Source organism: Oncorhynchus mykiss, chromosome 12 (genome assembly GCF_057628025.1).
Source record: "Oncorhynchus mykiss isolate SJ-2025 chromosome 12, ASM5762802v1, whole genome shotgun sequence".
Lineage (NCBI taxonomy): Eukaryota > Metazoa > Chordata > Actinopteri > Salmoniformes > Salmonidae > Oncorhynchus > Oncorhynchus mykiss.
In genome coordinates this window covers 45,638,638-45,661,973 of record NC_143033.1, presented here as the reverse complement: position 1 = coordinate 45,661,973, position 23,336 = coordinate 45,638,638, and the positions used below count along the sequence as shown (strand labels likewise).

The 23,336-nt window shown below is 42.3% G+C and overlaps 1 protein-coding gene across 1 annotated transcript; it reads right to left on the bottom strand.

The window, feature by feature from the left end:
- Positions 1-1,656: 1,656 nt before the first annotated feature.
- Positions 1,657-22,563, bottom strand: LOC110537666 (glycerophosphodiester phosphodiesterase 2). The gene is made up of 16 exons (XM_021623879.3): positions 22,395-22,563; positions 10,995-11,266; positions 10,094-10,197; positions 9,648-9,741; positions 9,182-9,241; positions 8,741-8,839; positions 8,553-8,646; positions 8,027-8,172; positions 7,003-7,085; positions 6,454-6,604; positions 5,848-6,072; positions 5,006-5,163; positions 4,772-4,919; positions 4,339-4,421; positions 4,044-4,123; positions 1,657-3,439 (listed from the first exon to the last, which is right to left on the bottom strand). The coding sequence occupies exons 2-16, from the start codon at positions 11,175-11,177 to the stop codon at positions 3,360-3,362; spliced, it is 1,788 nt and encodes a 595-aa protein (XP_021479554.2). The 5' UTR covers positions 11,178-11,266; positions 22,395-22,563; the 3' UTR covers positions 1,657-3,359.
- Positions 22,564-23,336: the final 773 nt, after the last annotated feature.

Genomic DNA, 23,336 nt, shown 5'->3' with positions numbered 1-23,336 from the left:
TTGTTGCATTATTTGAGCCAAAAAGATTTGTTTTAGAATTTTCGAAATACTTTCAATACAATGGCTCTATGCCCTTGTACGGAGCAAAGGATCCTAATTTCAAAACTCCCCAAAAAGATTTACAATTCTAAAAACAGGCAATAATGGATATTAACTGATACATTTTCTTATGTAGTTTCTTGCAATAGCCCTCTGTAACTTTAAAGAGTATTTCTCTCAAACCTGTGATTACCAGAAGATGTGTCCGGAGATTTGGTGAACTCAGGAGTCCAGGAGATTCAGGAATGAGCAGGGTCAACTACACCATAAGGTCCCCTTATTCATGTCCCCTTACTCATGTTCTCATTACATGTAGTGCAAAAAAAACATGGTCTTGTTGCACTACATGGTCTGCAAAGTTATGTTTTTGGGAAGGATTTTCAAATGAATTCTTTTTCATATTTTACAAATATTTGGATTGAACTTTTGGTTTTAGAGGCAAAAATATGTCTGTTTTGAGTATCTATTGTCAACTCCAACTCCAGTCTTTCAAGAATCCAAGAATCCCCTATATCAACAACAGCAACATTTTCTCTCAGCCTCATGGCAAAATGTGTAAAATAGCTTGAGATTAGCTATACAATTGCGAATTTATCTCTCTGCCCCATGGCAAAAATCCTAAGACAACATTCATTTTGGGTGATGGTCGGACCTTGCGGGTGAAAATGTGCTACGTCACTGGTCACCCCACTATGTATAGTGAAACATATTGCTTAGTCTACCTTTAAAAGTAATCTTAGACCTAGATTCAACCAGATCAAGTCTTAATGAGCGATAGCAGACTACCGCATAGCAGAGATTTTAGCGGTGTTGGAGGTGGAACTGCATTGGAGCCATCAAATCGGTGAGCAACTGCTCTTGCGACCTTTGTCACGGAGTCACACCCACCCCACTCGCATTAGAAGTTCAGAACGAGAAAGTAAAAGTGTAGGCTATATAGAAATTATTACGCTCAAATGTAAAAATCATTAAAAGAAAATTATGAGGATTTCTATCATCCTAATGGAGGTGTAGATTACATCTCACATTCCAGTGTTAGACCTTGTAAACAAGGCTGCATGGGATTTCTGTTAATGCGACTCCGTGCAGCCAATGGCAATGTCCACTTTAGGTATGATGCCACGAGCCGCTTGTGGATTTGACAGTTCTAATGCAGTTCCACCGGCAAAACAACTGCTATGCAGATGTGGGCTAAAGGAGATCTGATTGAATAGAGCCCACATTTACATTGTTGTGTGCCGTTCTGTATAGTGGATATTCAATTAGCTCAAACTGTTCTTGTTTTGTAAATGTTGGTCCATGTAATGTTGGTATCAATAAAGAAATTACAAATATTTCCTTTAATGCCTAATGTTCAGCACCCCAAAAGATTAATGAGCCTATTTCAGTATTATGCCATTTGATAAGAAAACAATCAAACCAACTTAAACGAAACAAAATGTTCAGTTCATTTCTGATCATGTTAACGCAAGAAGTCGCGTTCACCCCTCTCAATAACGCCATTGTTTAAAATGACTTCATAGTGAAATAGGCTCATACTAAATACAATGGCTCTCACTGCCAACTGAGAGTTTTCCTCTCAGCTTAATTTTGGACATTTGTTGCCGGTCTTCTAACTCTGGATTAGCAGGGCCTCTTTATTTTCTTACATGACAATTGTTAGGCACTTTGCAAATCTCACACTATGGAACACAAAAATGTCTATCACAGAATGGGAAATGAACAAAATGACAACAATGAAACGTTGAGACAATACAATTACAAATTGGCATGTTTGAAAATGGTCTTTTAACATGATATGTCATCCTGTTAAAATCCGAAGAGTAACTAAAACAACATACAGCTCTTAAATGTCTCTAAATCAGATAGAACGAAGACGATCTTACGACCAAGAGAACACTACAGGTGTCGTACGTAGATGACAAATCAGAATTGTACTGTAACTATACTGTGATTCTTTGGCAGAACATACTTTTCTTTTGTAGGTATTCCTAAGGCTTTGTACGGTGGCTTTTAGAAGCTACTTTGCCCTGTCGGACCACCGTAGCTTTGTGATGAGTTACTCATCAATATGTCGTCAGTCATAAAGGAATCTAACAGGTTCAATAGTAATTATTAGAAAAAACATTCTCTCAGCTACCAGAGCTGAAGTTGACATTATTCACATTGATTTGGCACAGCAAAGCTGAGGCAGAATCAACTATAGGGAGATGTAAGAGTTATACTATAATCTGGCCAAAAGGACTAAACATTGTATAACATTTATTTTTATCCTTGCCAGAAGGATTTTCATTTGTGTTGAAAAGACGAAACAAATGTGTTAAAAACAATGAACTCAATATGGACCATAGAAATACACATAGTCTAATTGTTCTCAGTAGGTCACTGTTATGTTGTTGCAGTGATTATACAGTATGTTGCAAGGTTCTCTGGGTGTCACCTCATTACGCCGCCTAATGCTCTAAAAGTGCTTATAAACGTAGACTACAATCAAACACATTAATTTATCTCCAGAAATAAACAGAATCATCGTGTCATATTCAAACCTGGGTTCTAATAGTATTCATTTTTCTTTGCAATACTTTGACCATTTGATTGGAGTGCCAGATTCCAGATGGGCAGAGTTTGCACTTTTGTGACTACTTCATTAGTTCCCTAAATGCCAGGAAAGCTCAATCAAGCACAGCATAAGTATTCGAAAGAAAACAAAACACGTACTAATTGAACTCCAGTCTGGTCATATACACACATCTTATCGACCACTACTCTCACACAGTAAGGAAATGGTAAAGTGTTTGTAATTCACGCAACTCAACACTGCAGTGGCTGCTGAAATGGAAAGGAACCCATGGAGGGCAAAATAAATTGAGAATATCTACAGCGGAAGGTCTCTTTTTTTCTGATATTAATGCAGTGAGTAATCCATTTCCATGGGCCTGGTTCAATAGTGGAGTCATCTCTTCCCAGCATCAGAGGGTGTCTGTCGTGTGAAGAGTTGGTTATGGTCCTTGAGGCTGTGTGAGCTTTAATCTGGGATTTACGGATTCATTTCAATGCAATGAAATCCTTTCTGCAAGTGACACAACATCAGCGCCACTTATAGCTCAGATAGGCCTCACATCATTGAACTATTTCTCATTCTCACTAAAAGTTACAGGGGTTGACAGGTTGAGCTCCGGGTTACCAGGTTGGGTCCTGGTGAGATGCCAGGTTGGGCCCAGGGGTGTTGTGAGAGTGAGGGGGAGGAATGGTTTGTTTGAACTGAGCCTCACAGAGGAGATTGGTTGGTTGGTTCTCAGTGCTCTGAAACGGTCGCCAGGTTAGGCTCCGTGGCTAGAGGGCTTCCATAAAGGCTCTCCCAGGATGTTGACACTGGAGACGGACCACACATCACTCATCTCTGTCAGGGGGATGAGGTTAGGGGTTGGCAATGGTCATTATCATTCATATGTATTAATGATTAAGTAATACATGTAATACATTGTCTTTTTCATTTCAACCCATCTCTGTTCTAAGCCTATATAGCAGGGTTCCCCAACTGGCGACCCGCAGGCGGGATTTGGCCCACGAGGGATTTTTATTTGTCCCCCTCCAAGTTTTCTGAGCAAAAATAATAATAGTATTTGATTTATTTTTATTGATGGACATAAAAGACTATAAAATCACCAGCAAATCAACCCCAAGTGATTTGAATTCCCACGGATAATAGAGCGATATAAGCTATGTGATCATATACAAATGTAAGCAAGGTTTAAAAGTATTATGTGTTATCATATATGTTTGCAAATTGACCGCAAGAAGCCCAGTCTACAAATGATTTGTAATTATGTTCCGGCCTCCTGACCATCCGCTCAAGACAAAAATCAGCCAGCGGCTGAATATAATTCATGTTCCCTGCTATATAGGGTTAGTGCCTGCGTGTGTGTGTACATGTATCTCATATGGTACCAAAGCTAGCCATGGAGCAAAGACTGGGTATCTCCTACCGACACCCTCTAACTCACCTGTCCTGAACTTGCTGTAGGTGCCGTGTTCTAGTGTGGGTTTGCTGCCCGAACAGAAAGCCAAGCCTCGTTCTCGCCACCTGTCAACCAACACAGTTACAGTCATCGCTATAAGCAGTGACACGACAGGAAGGAACACTACAGGAAGTGACATCACCGTTATATCCAAAACAGACCTACCTTCATCCGAAGCTTCAATTTCAATCACATAACCAATCTACGTTTTTTTATGTAGGCATATTAAAAGGCACCTTATGACCACCCTTGCTCTCTGTATTCTGGTGGGCTCACTCACCAGTGGAAGATGAAGATGATGAGGATGAGGATGAAGGACACCACATCGGTGAGGACCCACATCAGATTGTACTCATCTGGAGTCTGAGAGAGAAAGACAGACAACCATTGTCTCTAGGTGTATTACTTTCACCAATCCAAATCATTTTAGATCTGTGATACTTCAAGGAATGTAGGATATAGGCTGCATTTGGGCCCATTATCCCAATAATCAGTCCTTTCTCTCAAAGTGTGCACTTGTTCACTTCCCTTCATGGATATGAAAGAAAATTACCAGTATAAAATACCAGTATGATGGAAACTCCCTCTAGCTCATACCTACACCAAAATACAATGTTTTTACATTTGTGGAGAGTAGTGAACAAGTGCACACTTCTTGTGAAAAGATAGATTATTGGGATGCAGAAGTATTTGTCCCAGGTTGTTTTTCTCACCATGAGGAAAAGGGGTCTGGTGAGTTTGTAGAGGAGCTGTGGGGAATTGGTGGTGACAGACTGAGCCCCGGAGCACCAGGCCAGAGAGTAGAGCCACGGCTGGCTGATCACATACAGGTTGGTGCTGATGTTAGCTGCCGCATACTCACTGGGGGAGGCATCACACACAGACAGATAATGAACAAACACATAGCCAGTTAACGCACAGACATACACACACAAACACAGACACACCTGATCATCTCTGTTGACATGGAGCTGTAGTGCAGGTTGAGTTGGACGATGTGGTTCTGCTGCAGCTCCTCCACTGGACTCCAGGACCCAGAGGTCTGCTGGAGGTCAGGGTCCATCTTCTGGACCAGGCTCCGCAGGTCCGGGGGCAGCCACAGCACCTGACACACACACACACAGAGGTCTTTACGGATCCACCTGTACCCGAACACCTGAGACCCGATCCGAGACCCGAGCGGGATCAGATCTAGAATTAGAAAACATTTCACGGGTCTGGGTCAAATCTCCTGTGATTGTCCCAGGTCTCGAGTAGGTGTAGTTTTAACCGACTATCCCGGAAGGACCCATATAGATCAGAACGTGACTGCTGCAGTAGAGAGAGAGAAATTGTATAATTTATGCAACTGCTCTTTGCTTTTCACGAGAGTGCCGCTTGTAGCTTGTTGTTGGCCAATCATAAGTCATCAAAGAGGCAATAGGCTACAGTCATAGAGCCTCCGTGTGGGGCAAAAGTTATATAAAAGTCTATACGGAATGGTTCTAGTTGTCCTCGAGTTTGTTTGGACCGGGTCTCTATATTGTCAACATTTATTTATGCATATCGGGTCCAGATGGGAAAGCCCCAGGTCCATTTTGGAACGGGTCCAACTTTTTGGACCATGAAGGCCCCTAACACAGACACAAAGTGAATAAGTTTCCCCTAGGTGCAGATCTAGGATCAGCTTCCCATCCCCCAATCCTAACCTTAACCATTAGTGAGGAAAATGCAAAACTGACCCAAGATCAGCACCTAGGGGAAACTTCACCCTACTTCTCTTTATAACATCGTCCCACAGTGCCCTCACCTGGTGTGAGTGGATGGAGGACTCGTTCTGGATGACCTCGAGGGTGCGTGTGATCCAGGTGTCCCTGTAGGGGTGGCCCCGAGGGGGGCGGTAGAGGTCAAAGATCACCTGTTTGCCCCTCTGGGCTGCCAGTTCCAGGAAGTCCCTGAGGGTGCACACAGACTGGTTCTGTGCCTGCGCCCGGTCCTCGGGGCCCAGAGACCAGGCCGTGCCAAACGGGTCGCGCTGCAGAACCACCAGGGGGAGAGAGACAGTCTGTATACGGAATGCTTTGGCATCATGGCAAATCATATTTCATGGCGCAATGCAGGAGACAATGTAATATCACATTGTATTCCATAAAGTCTTTGGTTGTCCAATTGGAGTTGAGCAATCAATAACCTCCCGACCCCCATCAATAGTACTTTGGTGTAGTGACAAAATGTCTACCTTCACTATCCATCATCTTATTATATTGTCATAACTACTTCCATTGGTATCCCATCATACCATGTCCATGAAGCAAAATGATCATGATTTTTATTAAAAAGCAGTTCAAGACTAGGCTTATTTTACGTGACCCTGAGTCTTCCTGAGGTACTACCACAGCGGCGGTTGGTGACTCACATAGAGGAACCAGTCCCCGGCGTTGAGGGTCTCCAGCTCTCCCCAGGTGAACATGGCCGCAGGGGCATCCGTCCGGTTGGGGAACACATTCTGCACGTTGGTAGTCCTCCTCAGGGTGCGGTCGTGCATCAGGAAGGGCACCCCGTCGTAGCTATGACAACGAGAGGAGGACATGGCAGTTACTGAGTTGATGGTTATGGAGTTGACCATTGCAGAGTTGACAGTTACAGAGTTGACTGAAGTGCATCACGATAACTCCGTCAAAGACACCCAGGTACTTTATCAATCTATCTATAATTTATTCAGGTATGTCAGTCTCCTTCAATAAATGTTTTACTCCAATAAAAATGCCCAGGAAAAACATGGGAAAGAACCTGATGGCAATGGCTTGTTGATGATATGAGCTCACCAGCTACAAGTATGTTGAGTTAACCTTGCATAGCAAGCTTGTTTCATAATACCCACGACTGGTGAGATAGACGAATGTTGGGACATGCTTCGGTACACAAGATGGACAGGGTGTGAGGAGGGTTGACAACCACCACTGACCTGAGGGTGACGTCAGTCTCCAGACCTTCCCCACCAGCCTCCACTGCCTTCTCAAAGGACATGAGAGTGTTCTCTGGAGCAAGCTGAGATTTAATACACATAAACATGATTCTAACATAGTTATCCCAAACAGAGGCGCTACCAGCACAGATGATAAATAGCAGGCATAAACATCAGTTCAGCAAACTAGTGACCCGGTCACTCCCTGATATGGTCATAGCCACATTCAACATGGCCGCTTGTTAGCATGTTAGCCTTTGTAGTTTTAACGCTGATGCTAACTTGCCCTTACTGTCCATACTACTGTGTGTTATTATCTATAGCCTTAGGCCTACTAGCCCGTGGCCTGCTAACCTAGCATGCTAGCTCCCCCGTACATGTTGTATACTATGCTAGTCACAAATATCATCCTGTTGTATATTGCCTATGCTATTCTAGCCCTCACTACAGTATGCTACCATTTGTGCTATGTAGCCTGTTCGCCTGCATTACTGCTTTGTAGCATGTTAGCTTACTAACCCCTGTGTATTACTGTATATTTATTACCAGCCAATAATATTACCTTGCTACGCTACTACAACCATTACTATTGTGTGCTAACCCATTGCTATGCCATTGCTGATTTGTATATATTGCATCACTGCTATTACTATTGTATAGCCAACACTCTGTTGTAATGTATATTCGCTGTTCCTTCTGTCATACAGAAAACCACTATACACTATCATTACAGCTAGTCTCCTCTTCTTGCTTGCTGTGTGACTGTCCGTTCGGTGTGGCATTAAAGTGTGAGTTGTATCCCTGTCTCCGGCTAGGCATTATCAGTCCTCTTACCGGGACTCTGGGACAATTGCACCTATAATCGAAACCCGACACCTCTATTCAACTACTACTACCAATACAATGTCACTGCTATGTTGTTCGATGTTATGTAACTTGTATAAAAAGTCGTTTCCAGTCAGTTTTGAAAATAGTTGATAAGAATGGGTTGGCATTAATGTTATTGCTGACAAGGCCTACCCACCATGGGTGCCCCTCTGTGCCCGATGAGGGCTGGAGCGGGGCCCAGAGCACCCTCTTTTTTGAGGCAGGGTGAGTACATGCCCAGGGGCACTAAGTAGAGGGCACACAGAACCGCCAGGTACAGCCCCATGATGAGCGTCCGCCATACTGGAACACACACACACACACACACACACACACACACACACACACACACACACACACACACTATTATGGGATACAGATATCCATTTCTGGTTGATTCATTTCCTTAAGACCAAAGAAATTACACCAGACTACACATTTTGTAAAACAAATCATTCAAATCTGGAAGGAGCTATAGGTACCATTTCATTGATTCCATTCGAGCCATTACAATGAGCCTGTCCTCCTATAGCTCCTCCCAGCCTCCTCTGATTGAGATAGAAAACCTCCCTGAAGTTTCCGTCCTTGCCCTAGGTATGATGTCAGTATTTGCCTAATTCTACTCTGTAATTTGCATATTATTTATACAGCTGCTCAAACATGCCCCACCTACTCAGACTCACCTTTCTTATTGATGCGGAAGAAATGTAAGGCTATTGGCCAAGATAGCAGTGTCAGCAACAAGACTCCTCCCACATGCAAATATGGCGCCGTCACCTATTCAAAACATAAACAAATTGCAGAAGGTGGGGGAAAGACAGAGAATAAAGAGATAGTGATGACTATATAGATGAAAGAAGGGAGGCCCCACCTGGAAAGAGAGGAGGAGAGTGGTCCACTCTTTGCTCCATAGGTCAGACAGAACTGCTGTGGCCACAATGGAGAAGGCTAGAGTCACCAGGATGCCAATCTGGCAACACACCCAGAGTTAGAATAACATACAACCATTAGCACCATACCATACTCACACTACCGAACACTTCATTCACCTAACTTTGAACTGAGCTGAGCACAATTAATGTTCACTTCATTTTTCAGGATCTATCCATAAATGTGCAGCATTCAGCATTTATTTGAACTTTTCTTCTACAAGGCAGTCAGCAATTTCTTCTAGGTAAAATCATTAATTTAATCTTGTCACAGAAGAATGGATGGGATGATTATACAACTTATGGGCCATAAGGACAAAGTGATGGATAGGACACATGAGGTAGAGAAGTAGGCAGGAAGTTCAAAGGAGTGAGGACGTTACCTTGTGGCCCCAGTGTAGGTACAGCTTCTGTCCCTCTGACAGCAGACACACAGCCAACAGCTACAACTCAAACCACACACACCTCATATCAGATGCCAACCACCCCTCAAACATAAAACCACATAAATACACCCCTCAAACAAAAAAACACACAAATACACCCCTCAAACAAAAAAAACACACCCCTCAAACAAAAAAACACACCCCTCAAACAAAAAAACACACCCCTCAAACAAAAAAACACACAAATACACCCCTCAAATAAAAAAACACACCCCTCAAACAAAAAAAACACACAAACACACCCCTCAAACAAAAAAACACACCCCTCAAACAAAAAAACACACCCCTCAAACAAAAAAACACACCCCTCAAACAAAAAAACACACAAATACACCCCTCAAATAAAAAAAACCCCACACAAATATACCCCTCAAACATAAAAACACACAAATACACCCCTCACCAGCAGCAGAGTGACGTAGCTGAAAAAAGCGGCAGCAATGACCAGCAACACCACAGACCAGGGGAACCAGAATCCTAGGTTCCCAAAGTTAAACCTGGAAAGGTGAGAAAAGGGGAAGAAAGCAAGAGCGAGAGGGGGAGAAAGAGGATGACAAGAGTTGAGAGAGAAAATGTGTGTGTGTGTGTGTGTGTGTGTGTGTGTGTGTGTGTGTGACATGTGAGTGCGAGAGCAGGAGCCACACAGAAAGAAAGCAGAGAGTGCAGCAGTTAGAGAGCGAACAGTCAGCACCAGAGACACCAGTCGTGACTATACAGTATGGTAATGTTGTTAGTGTGTGTGTGTATAATGTCTGTGTGTGTGCCCTTGAGTATTTATATATTTGCGTGCTTGTTAATAAAGATACTTAGATGTGTGTACACATTACGAATACATTCTAGCACACCTACCAGTCAAAATCATTGTAGTCATTCTGAGCTTCACTCCAGAAGTAGAGGAAGACCAGCGTGAGACAGAAAGTCATGATGAGGAGAGCAAAGCTGACACACTCCAACTGCAGGATAGAGAAACACAATAAGTCCCACAGACTTCATATCAAATTCATAACCCATATATACTGTTGGCATGAAAATGTACAATACCAAGAAATTAACAGAGATTGGGATTGGACCGACAACATTTTGGTTGCAAGGCAGCGATTTAGGACAGAGCCAAAACCTCCTCCACACTGATCACTTCTCTTTGTATGTTTGACCCCAACACGAGGTAAACAACTCAAGTCTGGGCTACCATTATTCAATGATTAGAATGTCACACAGCAAGTTGTTGTTTTGCAGCATTGAATAATCTTACAAAATCTTGCCAGTCTTTCACGGGGCTGGGAAATTCAAAACGTGTGAATGTGCATTGGAAGGTATTCAGACCCCTTCAGATTTTTAAAAATGTAATCCATTTTAGAATAAGGATATAACGTAACAAAATGTGGAAGAAGGGAAGGGTTCTGAATACTTTCCGCACTCACTGCATGTATTTATACCCTAGAATGCTTTCCATACAGTTTACAGCGTGGTGTGCCCTTTGAACTCTGAGGAGAGGGAGGAATGTGAGGAAAAAGCTCCCCATTGGCTTAACAATGATTGTAAAACCATGACAGTACAAATGATGTAAGCAATGCTAGAGAGAGATATCGATAGGGAGATAAAGAAAGAGAGTGTGTGTTTGACTCACGTTGTGAGGCTGGGTGTGTGTGAGAGAGAGTACATTGTTATAATGTGTGTGTGTGAGTATAGTCTCTGCACTGTCAAGGTTATTTAACCATCCTGTAAAACCACAGTCCCTGACTTCTCTAACCTTGCTGCAGCAGCAGTCTCCCGGTGTGGCGCGGGTCCTCTGGTAGCGTCTCCATTGACAGCCGTAGAGGCCGGCCAGGCACGAGACATAGGGCTGGTGCTCGTAGCGCTGTAGCAGCCGCCGGCGCACCACACGCAGCTTCCCCAGCTTGAGCTTGGACAGGGTGGTCGGAGAGGGGCCCATGGCTCACACACACAGCGCCATCACACACCAGAGAGAGAGAGGAGGAGGAAGAGGTAGAAGAAGTGGATGGGTGAGAGGAGCGTAAGGAGCTTGGAATGGGAAGGGAGAGAGTAAATGGAGAAATAGTGTTAATATTGTAGTGGCCTTAACCCAAGCCCACATAGAGATTTTGTCGAAGGGTTAGGATTTCACAAGGTCCTGGGTTCAAGTCCCGGTTAGAACAATCGCATAACTTCATCACAAAGGTAAAGATAGTGGAGAAGGACAATAGGTAAAAGGAAGTCAAGTCTAACCTTAACCCTGGCCCCCAAACATTACACAACTGCTCTAGGCCTAGATAATGAATTATAAAAACTAACTAGATTTAGTAAATGTAAGGCTCCATTTCACTTCCATGTATTCAGAGTCTTTCTTATTATATCCATTAGTAATAGGGGCTAAGACACTACAGCGACAGTCTCTGAATATGGGATTTCTCTATTAGGGATTCCCTACTCGCTAACTTCTATCTTGATTGGTGGGCTAGTGGGCTTCTACAGGAAAGTATTCAGGCCCCTTGATTTTTCCACATTTTGTTACGTTACAGCCTTATTCTAAAAATGATTAAACTATTTTTTTTGCTCTCCTCATCAATCTACACACAATACCCCATAATGACAATGCAAAAACAGGTTTAGATTTTTTGCACATTTATTACAAATAAAAAAACAAATCACATTTACATAAGTATTCAGACCCCTTACTCAGTACTTTGTTGAAGCACCTTTGGCAGTGATTACAGCCTTGAGTCTTCTTGGGTATAACGCTACAAGCTTAGCACACCTGTATTTGGGGAGTTTCTCCCATTCTTCTCTGCAGATCCTCTCATGCTCTGTCAGGTTGGATGAGGAGCGTCGCTGCACAGCTATTTTCAGGTCTCTCCAGAGATATTCGATCGGGTTCAAGTCCGGGCTCTGGCTGGGCCACTCAAAGACATACAGAGACTTGTCCCGAAGCCCCACCTACATTGTCTTGGCTGTGTGCTTAGGGTTGTTGTCCTGTTGCAGTGTGAACCTTCACCCCAGTCTGAGGTCTTGAGCTCTTTTCATCAAGGACCTTTCTGTACTTTGCTCCGTTCATCTTTCCCTCAATCCTGAATAGTCTTCCAGTCCCTGCCGCTGAAAAACATCCTGACAGCATGATGCTGCCACCACCATACTTCACTGCAGGGATGGTGCCAGGTTTTCTCCAGACGTGGCGCTTGGCATTCAGGCCAAAGTGTTCAATCTTGGTTTCATCAGACCAGAGAATCTTGTTTCTCATGGTCTGAGAGTCTTTTAGGTGCCTTTTGGCAAACTCCAAGAATGCTGTCATGTGCCTTTTACTGAGGAGTGGCTTCCTTCTGGCCACTACCATAAAGGCCTGATTGGTGGAGTGCTGCAGAGATGGTGGTCCTTCTGGAAGGTTCTCCCATCTCCATAGAGGAACTCTGCAGCTCTACCAGAGTGACCATCAGGTCCTTGGTCACCTCCCTGAATGAGGCCCTTCTCTTCCGATTTTTCAGTTTGGCCAGGCAGCCAGCTCTAGGAAGAGTCTTGGTGGTTCCCAACTTCTTCCATTTAAGAATGATGAAGGCGACTGTATTGGGGACATTGGGGATATTCAATGCTGTAGAAACTTTTTGGAACCTTTCCCCAGATCTGTGCCTTGACACAATCATTCAACCTCATGGCTGGTTTTTGCTCTGACTGTGGGACCTTACATAGACAGGTGTGTGCTGTTTCAAATCATGTCCATTCAATTGAAGTTACCACAGGTGGACTCCAATCCATTTGTAGAAACATCGCAAGGATTATCAATGGAAACATGATGCACCTGAGCTCAATTTCGAGTCTCATACCAAACGGTCTGAATACTTGTGTAAATAAGGTATTTCTGTTTTTTATTTTTAGTACATTTTCAAAAATGTCTAAAAACCTGTTTTCACTTTGTCATTAATGGGGTATTGTGTGTCGATTCATGGGGAAAATTATATTATTTAATCCATTTTAGAATAAGGCTGTAATGTAACAAAATGTGGATAAAGTCAAGAGGTCTGAATACTTTCTCGAATGCACTGTATGCCTAGCCTACATAAGGTGATCATTATCTGACAACCAAAGACATTATACACTACGATGAAAATTACTGAACATTTTCTATGCTCTTTGCCTGTAGGCTGCAGCCGCCTTGATGTACAGTGCCTTCAGAAAGTATTCATACCCCTAGACTTATTCCACATTTTGTTGTGGTACAGCCTGAATGCAAAATGGATAAAATAGATTTTTTAAATGTTTAAATCTATTGAAAATTAAATACAGGAATATCTAATTCACATAACTACTCACACCCCTGAGCCAATACTTTGAAGAAGCACCATTGTCAGGGATTACAACAGTGAGTCTTTCCAGGCAAGTCTCCAAGAGCTCTCCACATCTGAATTTTGGAACATTTACCAACTATTCTATGAAAAATTATTCAAGCTCGGGGCTCCAAGTAGTGCACGGTCTTAGGCATTGCATTGCTTGAGGCATCACGACAGTTCGATCCCAGGCTGTGTCACAGCTGGCCGCGACCAGGAGATGCATGACGCGGGGCACAATTGGCCCAGCGTTGTCCGGGATAGGGGAGGGTTTGGCTAGCCGGGAGATCCTTGTCCCAGCTCTAGAGACTCTTAATGGCGGGCCGGGCGCATGCAATCTGACAACATTCGCCAACTATACAGTGTTTCCTCACACACATTGGTGCGGATGTCTTCCAGGTTAAGTAAGCAGTGCAGCTTGGCAGGGTCGTGTTTCGTAGGGGGCATGGTTCTCGACCTTCGCTTCTCCCAAGTCCATACAGGAGTTGCAGCGATGGGACAAGACTGTAACTACCAATTGGGGAGAAAATGGGGTAAAAAGTTCAATATTAAAAAAGATCTTCAAGCTCTGTCAAATTGGTTGTTGAACATTGCTAGTCAACCATTTCTGGGTCAGATTTTCAAGTAGATAAGGTAGTCATTCAAAAATAATGCTAAACACTATTATTGCACACAGTGTGACTTGTTAAGCACATTTTTACTCCTAAAGTTATTTAGGCATCCCATAACAAAGACGTTGAACAAAGACATTTCAGCTTTTCAATTTTTTATTAATTTGTAATCATTTCGAATGGGTTATTGTCTGTGGGCCAGTGACAAAAAAAATCTAAATTTAAGCTGTACGTAAGACAACATATTTTTAAAGTCAAGGGATGTGAATACTTTCTGAAGGCACCTATGTATAGCCAATGTATAGCCTGCCCTATAGCACAGATTTTACCTCAGGGAACAATAATGTTTACCTGATACAGTAAGATAGTCTACATGGACGGCTGTTCAAGTCCCTCAAAAAAGCACCTACAGTATAATACACCGAGGTAAAGTTGGTTTTATATTCACACATTTGGACATTCAACAGACATTCGCCAAACGACATTTAAAAATGTAAAAATCAATAACTAATTCACCGTTTGTCACAGAATCGTCAAACTAGATATGATTTATTCTATAAATGTCTAGAATACTTTTACAACCTTTGATTTGAGTAGAAATCCAAGTTTAACTTGATAGAAATACATCAAATCTATAAGATGCCATTTAAAGCGGAAAATCAATAACCAATTCACTGTTTGTCACAGAAATATCAAACTAGTTATGATTTATTCTATAAATGTCTAGCATAGTTTTAAAACCTTTGATTTGAGGAAAGATTCCAGTTAGAATTTTATCGAGGGCATGTAGTCCGTCCAGAGCACGGGTGGTCAAAGTTCTAACGAGTATGTTATACCTTGTTAGAAAGGGCCTGGCAGAAAATTCTGCATCTTCAGTCATATTAAATTAGATTACAGGAAAAAACTATGGGATGAAGGGGTCAGGCCTGACTAACATAGAAGACAGGTGGATGGATCAAGAGGACCAAGAGGATCAAGATAACCAAGAGGATCAATATTCCACAGTGAAGATTAGGAAAACTAAGAGTGAACCATAACACACAGTGTTGGCCAAATGTTTTGAGAATAACACAAATTAATTTACACAAAGTCTGCTGCCTCAGTTTGTATGATGGTAATTTTCATACACTCCAGAATGTTATGAAGAGTGATCAGGTGAATTGCAATTAATTGCAAAGTCCCTCTTTGCCATGCAAATGAACTGAATCCCCCCCAAACAATTCCACTGCATTTCAGCACTGCCACAAAAGGACCAGCTGACATCATGTCAGTGATTCTTTCGTTAACACAGGTGTGAGTGTTGACGAGGACAAGGCTGGAGATCACTCTGTCATGCTGATTGAGTCCGAATAACAGACTGGAAGCTTCAAAAGGAGGGAGGTGCTTGGAATCATTGTTCTTCTCTGTCAACCACGGTTACCTGTAAGGAAACACGTGCCGTCATCATTGCTTTGCACAAAAATGGCTTCACAGGAAAGGATATTGCTGCCAGTAAGATTGCACCTAAATCAACCATCAAGGAGAGCGGTTCAATTGTTGTGAAGAAGGCTTCAGGGCGCCCAAGAAAGTCCAGCAAGCGCCAGTACTGTCTCCTAAGGTTGATTCAGCTGCGGGATCGGGGCACCACCAGTACAGAGCTTGCTCAGGAATGGCAGCAGGCAGGTGTGAGTATAGCTGCACGCACAGTGAGGCAAAGACTTTTGGAGGATGGCCTGGTGTCAAGAAGGGCAGCAAAGAAGCCACTTCTCTCCAATAAAAACATCAGGGACAGACTGATATTCTGCAAAAAGGTACAGGGATTGGACTGCTGAGGACTGGGGTAAAGTCATTTTCTCTGATGAATCCCCTTTCCGATTGTTTGGGGCATCTGGAGAAAAGCTTGTCCAGAGAAGACAAGGTGAGCACTACCATCAGTCCTGTGTCATGCCAACAGTAAAGCATCCTGAGACCATTTATGTGTGGGGTTGCTTCTCAGCCAAGGGAGTTGGCTCACTCACAATTTTCCCTAAGAACACAGCCATGAATAAAGAACGGTACCAACACATCCTCCAAGAGCAACTTCTCCCAACCATCCAGGAAGAGTTTGGTGACGAACAATGCCTTTTCCAGCATGATGGAGCACCTTGTCAAAAGGCAAAAGTGATAACTAAGTAGATATATAAACATCGATATTTTGAGTCCATGGCCAGGAAACTCCCCAGACCTTAATCCCATTGAGAACTTGTGGTCAATCCTCAAGAGGTGGGTGGACAAACATAACCCCACAAATTCTGACAAACTCCAAGCATTGAATATGCAAGAATGGGCTGCCATCCGTCAGGATGTGGCCCAGAAGTTAATTGACAGCATGCCAGGGCGGATTGCAGAGGTCTTGAAAAAGAAGGGTCAACACTGCAAATATTGACTCTTTGCGTCAACTTAATATAATTGTCAATAAAAGCTTTTGACACTGATGAAATGCTTGTAATTATACTTCAGTATTCCATAGTAACATCTGACAAAAATATCTAAAGACACTGAAGCAGCAAACTTTGTGAAAATTAATATTTGTGTCATTCTCAACTTTTGGCCATGACTGTACACTACCGAAATCTCCTTGTTTTTGGAAGAAAAACACATTTTGTCCATTAAAATAACATCTAATTGATCAAAGATACAGTGTAGACATTGTTTATGTTGTAAATGACTATTGTAGCTGGAAACGGCATATTTTTTATGGAATATCTACATAGGCGTACAGAGGCCCATTATCAGAAACCATCACTCCTGTGTTCCAATTGCATGTTGTGTTAGCTAATCCAAGTTTATACTTTTTAAAGGCTAATTGATTCTTAGAAAACCCTTTTGCAATTATGTTAGCACAGCTGAAAACTGTTGTCCTGATTAAAGAAGCAATAAAAATGGCCTTCTTTAGACTAGTTGAGTATCTGGAACATCAGCATTTGTGGGTTCGATTACAGGCTCAAAATGGCCAAAAACAAAGAACTTTCTTCTGAAAATCGTCAGTCTATTCTTGTTCTGAGAAATGAAGGCTATTCCATTCGAAAAATTTCCAAGAAACTGAAGATCTCGTACAACGCTGTATAATACTCCCTTCATAGAACAACGCAAATTGGCTCTAACCAGAATAGAAAGAGGAGTGGGAGGCCCCGGTGCACAACTGAGCAAGAGGACAAGTACATTAGAGTGTCTAGTTTGGGAAACAGACGCCTCACAAGTCCTCAACTGGCAGCTTCATTAAATAGTACCGGCAAAACACCAGTCTCAAAGTCAACAGTGGAGACAACTCTGGGATGCTGGCCTTCTAGGCAGAGTTGCAAAGAAAACGCCAATGTCTGTGTTCTTTTGCTATCTTAATCTTTTATTTTTATTGGCCAGTCTGAGACATGGCTTTTCCTTTGCAACTCTGCTGAGAAGTCTAGTATTTATTCTCTAACATCTGCAAGCAGTGTCTGAACATTAGAAAGGATGGCATTGTCTCCCTCAATTCGTGCAATGGCACTGCTATAGGTTTCAGTAGTTTCAGGCTGCTTACCACTCTCTCCCAAAATACATCATCCAGGAGGATGCTCTTGATGGGGCTGTCCATATCAGCAGACTGTGATATGGCCATTTCTTGGAGAGATTCCTTCCCCTCCTGGAGACCCCAACGGGTGTTGCTGGGCAGCTTCAATATAGTGCTCTTATTCTTCTCACTTTGCTTGGTGAGGTAGATTGCTGGTACACTCAGTTTTTCACAATTCCTGACATTTAATCCTAGTAAAAATGTCAAGTCTTAGGTCAGTTAGGCTCACCACTTAATTTTCAGAATGTGACATTTCAGAGTCATAGTAGAGAATGATTTATTTCAGCTTTTATTTCTGTCATTCCATTCCCAGTTGGTCAGTAGTTTACATACACTCAATTAGTATTTGGTAGCATTGCCTTTAAATTGTTTAACTTGGGTCAAACGTTTTGGGTAGCCTTCCACAAGCTTCCCACAATAATTTGGGTGAATTTTGGCCCATTCGTACTGACAGAGCTGGTGTAACTGAGTCAGGTTTGTAGGCCTCCTTGCTCGCACACGCTTTTTCAGTTCTGCCCACACATTTTCTACAGGATTTAGGTTAAGGCTTTGTGATGGCCACTCCAATAACTTGACTTTTCTGTCCTTAAGCCATTTTTCCACAACTTTGGAAGTATGCTTGGGGTAACTGTCCATTTGGAAGACCCATTTGCGACCAAGCTTTAACTTCCTGACTGATGTCTTGAGATGTTGCTTCAATATATCCACATCATTTTCCTTCTCATGATGCCATCTATTTTGTGAAGTGCACCAGTCCCTGCTGCAGCAAAGCACCCCCACAACATGATGCTGCCACCCCCGGGCTTCATCGTTGGGATAGTGTTCTACGGCTTGCAAGCCTCCCACTTTTCCCTCCAAACATAACGATGGTCATTATGGCCAAACAGTTCTATTTTTGCTTCATCAGAGCAGAGGACATTTCTCCAAAAAGTACGATATTTGTCCCCATGTGTAGTTGCAAACCATAGCCTGGCTTTTTAATGGGGGTTTGGAGCACTGGATTCTTTGCTGAGCAAAGAAGCTTCTTTGTCGATATAGGACTTGTTTTACTGTGGATATAAATACTTTTGTACTTGTTTCCTCCAGCATCTTCACAAGGTCCTTTGCTGTTGTTCTGGGATTGATTTGCTCTTTTCGCATCAAAGTACATTCATCTCTAGGAGACAGAACACGTCTCCTTCCTGAGCGGTATGACGGCTGTGTGGTCCCATGGTGTTTATACTTGCGTACTATTGTTTGTACAGATGAACGTGGTACCTTCAGGTGTTTGGAAATTGCTCCCAAGGATGAACCAGACTTGTGGATGTCTACCATTTTTTTCTGAGGTCTTGGTTGATTTCTTTTTATTTTCCCATGATGCCAAGCAAAGAGGCACTGAGTTTGAAGGTAGGCCTTGAAATACATCCACAGGTACACCTCCAATTGACACAAATGATGTCAATTAGCCTATCAGAAGCTTCTAAAACCATGACATAATTGTCTGGAATTTTCCAAGCTGTTTAAAGACACAGTCAACTTAATGTATGTTAACTTCTGACCCACTGGAATTGTGATAGAAGTTAAATAATCTGTCTGTAAATAACTGTTGGAAAAATTACTTTTGACATGCACAAAGTAGATATCCTAACCGACTATAGTTTGTTAACAAGAATTTAGTGGAGTGGTTGAAAAACGAGTTTTAATGACTCCAACCTAAGTCTATGTAAACTTCTGACTTTAACTGTAGTTATTCGTGCCGCAAGGCAATCAAACAAGCAAAATACCGGTACAGGGACAAGGTGGAGTCGCAATTCAACGACTCAGACACGAGACGTATGTGGCAGGGTCTACAGAAAATCACGTACTAAGCCCCCCCTCTCCTTCTCAGTGGCTGACGTGAGTAAAACATTTAAACTTGTTAACCCTAGCAGGGCTGCTGTCCCAAACAGCATCCCTAGCCGTGCCCTCAGAGCTTGAGCAGACCAGCTGGCTGGTGTGTTTACAGACATATTTAATCGCTCCCTATCTCAGTCTGTTGTCCCCACATGCTTCAAGATGGCTACCATTGTTCCTGTACCCAAGAAGGCAAAGATAACTGAACTAAATGACTACCGCCCCATAGCACTCACTTCTGTCATCATGAAGTGCTTTGAGAGGCTAGTCAAAGGATCATATCACCACCACCTTACCGGCCACCCTAGAACCACTTCAGTTTGCATATCGCCCCAACAGGTCCACAAATTATGCAAATGCCATCACACTTCACACTGCCTTATCCCATCTGGACAAAAATAATACCTATGTAAGAATGCTGTTCATTGACTACAGCTCAGCATTCAACCCCATAGTACCCACCAGGCTCATCATCAAGCTGGAGTCCCTGGGTCTCAACCCTTTCCTGTGCAACTGGGTCCTGGACTTTCTGATGGGCCGTCCCCAGGTGGTGAAGGTAGGAAACAACATCTCCACTTCGCTGACCCTCAACACTGGGGCCCCACAAGGGTGTGTGCTCAGCCCTCTCGTGTACTCCCTGTTCACTCACGACTGCGTGGCCATGCACGCCTCTAACTCAATCATGAAGTTTGCAGATGACACAACAGTAGTGGGCTTGATCACCAACAACAACGAGACAGCCAACAGGGAGAAGGTGAGGGCACTCGGAGTGTGGTGTCAGGAAAACAACCTTTCACTCAACATCAATAAAACAAAGGAGGTGGACTTCAGGAAACAGCAGAGGGAGCACCTCCCTATTCACATCAAAGGGACAGTAGTGGAGAAGGTGGAAAGTTTTAAGTTCCTGGGCATACGCATCACAGACAAACTGAAGTGGTCCACCCACACAGACAGTGTGGCGAAGAAGGCGCAACAGCGCCTCTTCAACCTCAGGAGGCTGAAGGAATTTGGCCTGTCACCCAAAACCCTGACACACTTTTACAGATGCACAATGGAGAGCATCCTGTCGGGCTGTATCACAGCCTGGTATGGCAACTGCACCGCCCTCAACCGCAAGGCTCTTCAGGGGGTGGTGCTGTCTGCACAACTTATCACCGGGGGCAAACTACATGCCCTCCATGAAACCTATAGCACCCGATGTCACAGGAAGGCCAAAAAATATAATCAAGGACAACAACCACCCGAGCCACTGCCTGTTCACACTGCTACCATCCAGAAGGCGAGGTCAGTACAGGTGCATCAATGCTGGGACCGAGAGACTGAAAAACAGCTTCTATCTCAAGGCCATCAGAATGTTAAATAGCAATCACTAACTCAGTGAACCTGGTTCCTACACTGAGACCCAATCACTGGACACTTTAATAAATGGATCACTTTAATAATGTTACATATCTTACATTACTCATATCACATGTATATACTGCATTGAGACCCAATCACTGGACACTTTAATAAATTAATCCCTAGTCACGTTAAACAATGTCACTTTAAATAATGCTACTTTAATAATGTTTACATATCTTACATTACTCATATCACATGTATATACTGTAATTTATACCATCTACTGCACCCTGCCTATGCCGTTTGGCCATCGCTCATCAGAATACTTATATGTACATATTCTCATTCACCCCTTTAGATGTGTGTGTATTAGGTAGTTGTTGGGGAATTGTTAGATATTACTGCACTGTTGGAACTAGAAGCACATGCATTTCGCTACACTCGCATTAACATCTGCTAACCATGTGTTTGTGACCAATAAAATTTGATTTGATTTGTTGCACTAAAAATGCAAACATTGATTTAAAATACAATTTAAAATTGTAAACATTGTATAAATTTATGTAAACATTGTCTAACTTCATATAGAACAAATTGCACTTGAAAGTGACATTTCTTTAAAGATATTGCAAATAAATTAATATTTTCACTTTTTTTCTGAGACAATCACTGAATTAGATTTCTTCATCTTTAAAAGCAATATGAGATTTTATGTTTGTCTATCAAATCAAAACTGGAATTTCTACTCAAAGCAAAGGTTTTAAAAGTATACTAGACATTTATAGAATAAATCATACCTAGTTTGATGATTCTGTCATAATCAGTGAAAACGTTATTGATTTGTATAGCTTTAAATGGCATTTTATAATGTTATGCATTTCTATAAAATCAAAACTGGAATTTTTCCTCAAAACAAATGTTGTAAAAGTATGCTACCCATTTATAAAATAAATAATACCCTAGTTTGATATTTATGTGATAAACGGTTAATTATGTATTGATTTATACCGCTTTAAATGCATTTGATTGATATGTATGCATTTCAGAATACATGCAATGTATGCATTTCTATCAAGTCAGAGCTGGAACTTCTACTCAAAACAAACTGTGAATTAGTTATTGACTTTTACATTTTTTTATTGATTTTGGCGAATGTCTTGAATGTCTCCTGAATGTCCGAATGTGTGAATATAAAACCAATTTTACCTCGGTCTATAACACGCCAAGACTTGCAGAAAATCGGAAATCCTCTAACATATTGACGAATTGCACATTGTCTGTTCAAGGAACGAGCCAGAGATAACAGCGTGTATCCTATGTAACTGAAGTTCGTATGTTATGAAAGTCCATAGGTTATATTCAGTTCTCATAAAAGACACATGCATGCAGATATTATTCCCTATCTAAATCCTTTATCTGACACTGTATACGTTTAAATAGCCTACCCCAGCAAAGGGTTCCGTTTGATTTCCCCCAAATCCTTGGCTTGATTTTCACTCCCGGGGAAGCCGCAGTGCGCAGTTCCTCTTCGCGGTTAACGAACGCACACGACGAACACTTAGGATACCCTGTTTTGTCTAATAGTAATCGACTGCCAACTGTTGCCAATGGAGATATTATTTCGTGTACAGTCGAAGGCAATTCCTTTCTTCTGGACCTTCACGCTCACTGTCCTTCGATGTTGAATAATAATGGATACAATGACGGGTGTTGGATACAATATTGCAATTTCCCGACTCTGTACTCTTATCTCTTGACAGTGTGTCGAGTATTAGACTCTTAATTACGGACAATAATGCGAGTCTCAATATTAATTGACTATATTTCTTATGAAAAAAAACGTAGTGTGTGAGTGCGTTCAGGCTGTATTGGGGTGGCAGGGGTTATGGAATGAAATTGTAATCGAGCTTTTCAGTCTTGTCTTACATAAGGGTTACAGCTGCAAAGTTACAGCTTTACTCTATGGCATAATCAACTTTCAAAATAAGGGTCCCTAGGGAGTATTACAAACTCTGCAACATTAGGGAAAAGGTGGACACACACCACACCAAAAGCAGGTTTCAGTGCATCTTTTTGTTTATTGGCACTATCAATTCAGAACAATAGACTAGTTTACAAAATAAATTAAACCATGAAATTGTAGCCATTTCTGCTAATGACAGTATAGCCCGCATTGCAGGTCTCCACCATAGGCAGACTACACTGCTCAAACGGAGTGGATAATGTAACAAACCTTGCCTAACCTGTTACAATCCCCCCTAAAAAGGGTTAACCCAGGGTTTCCTCGGGACCCCAAGGGGTGCACGTTTTGGTTTTTGCCCTAGCACTACACAGCTCATTCAAGTAATCAACTAATCATCTAGCTTCGATAATTTGAATCAAAGCTG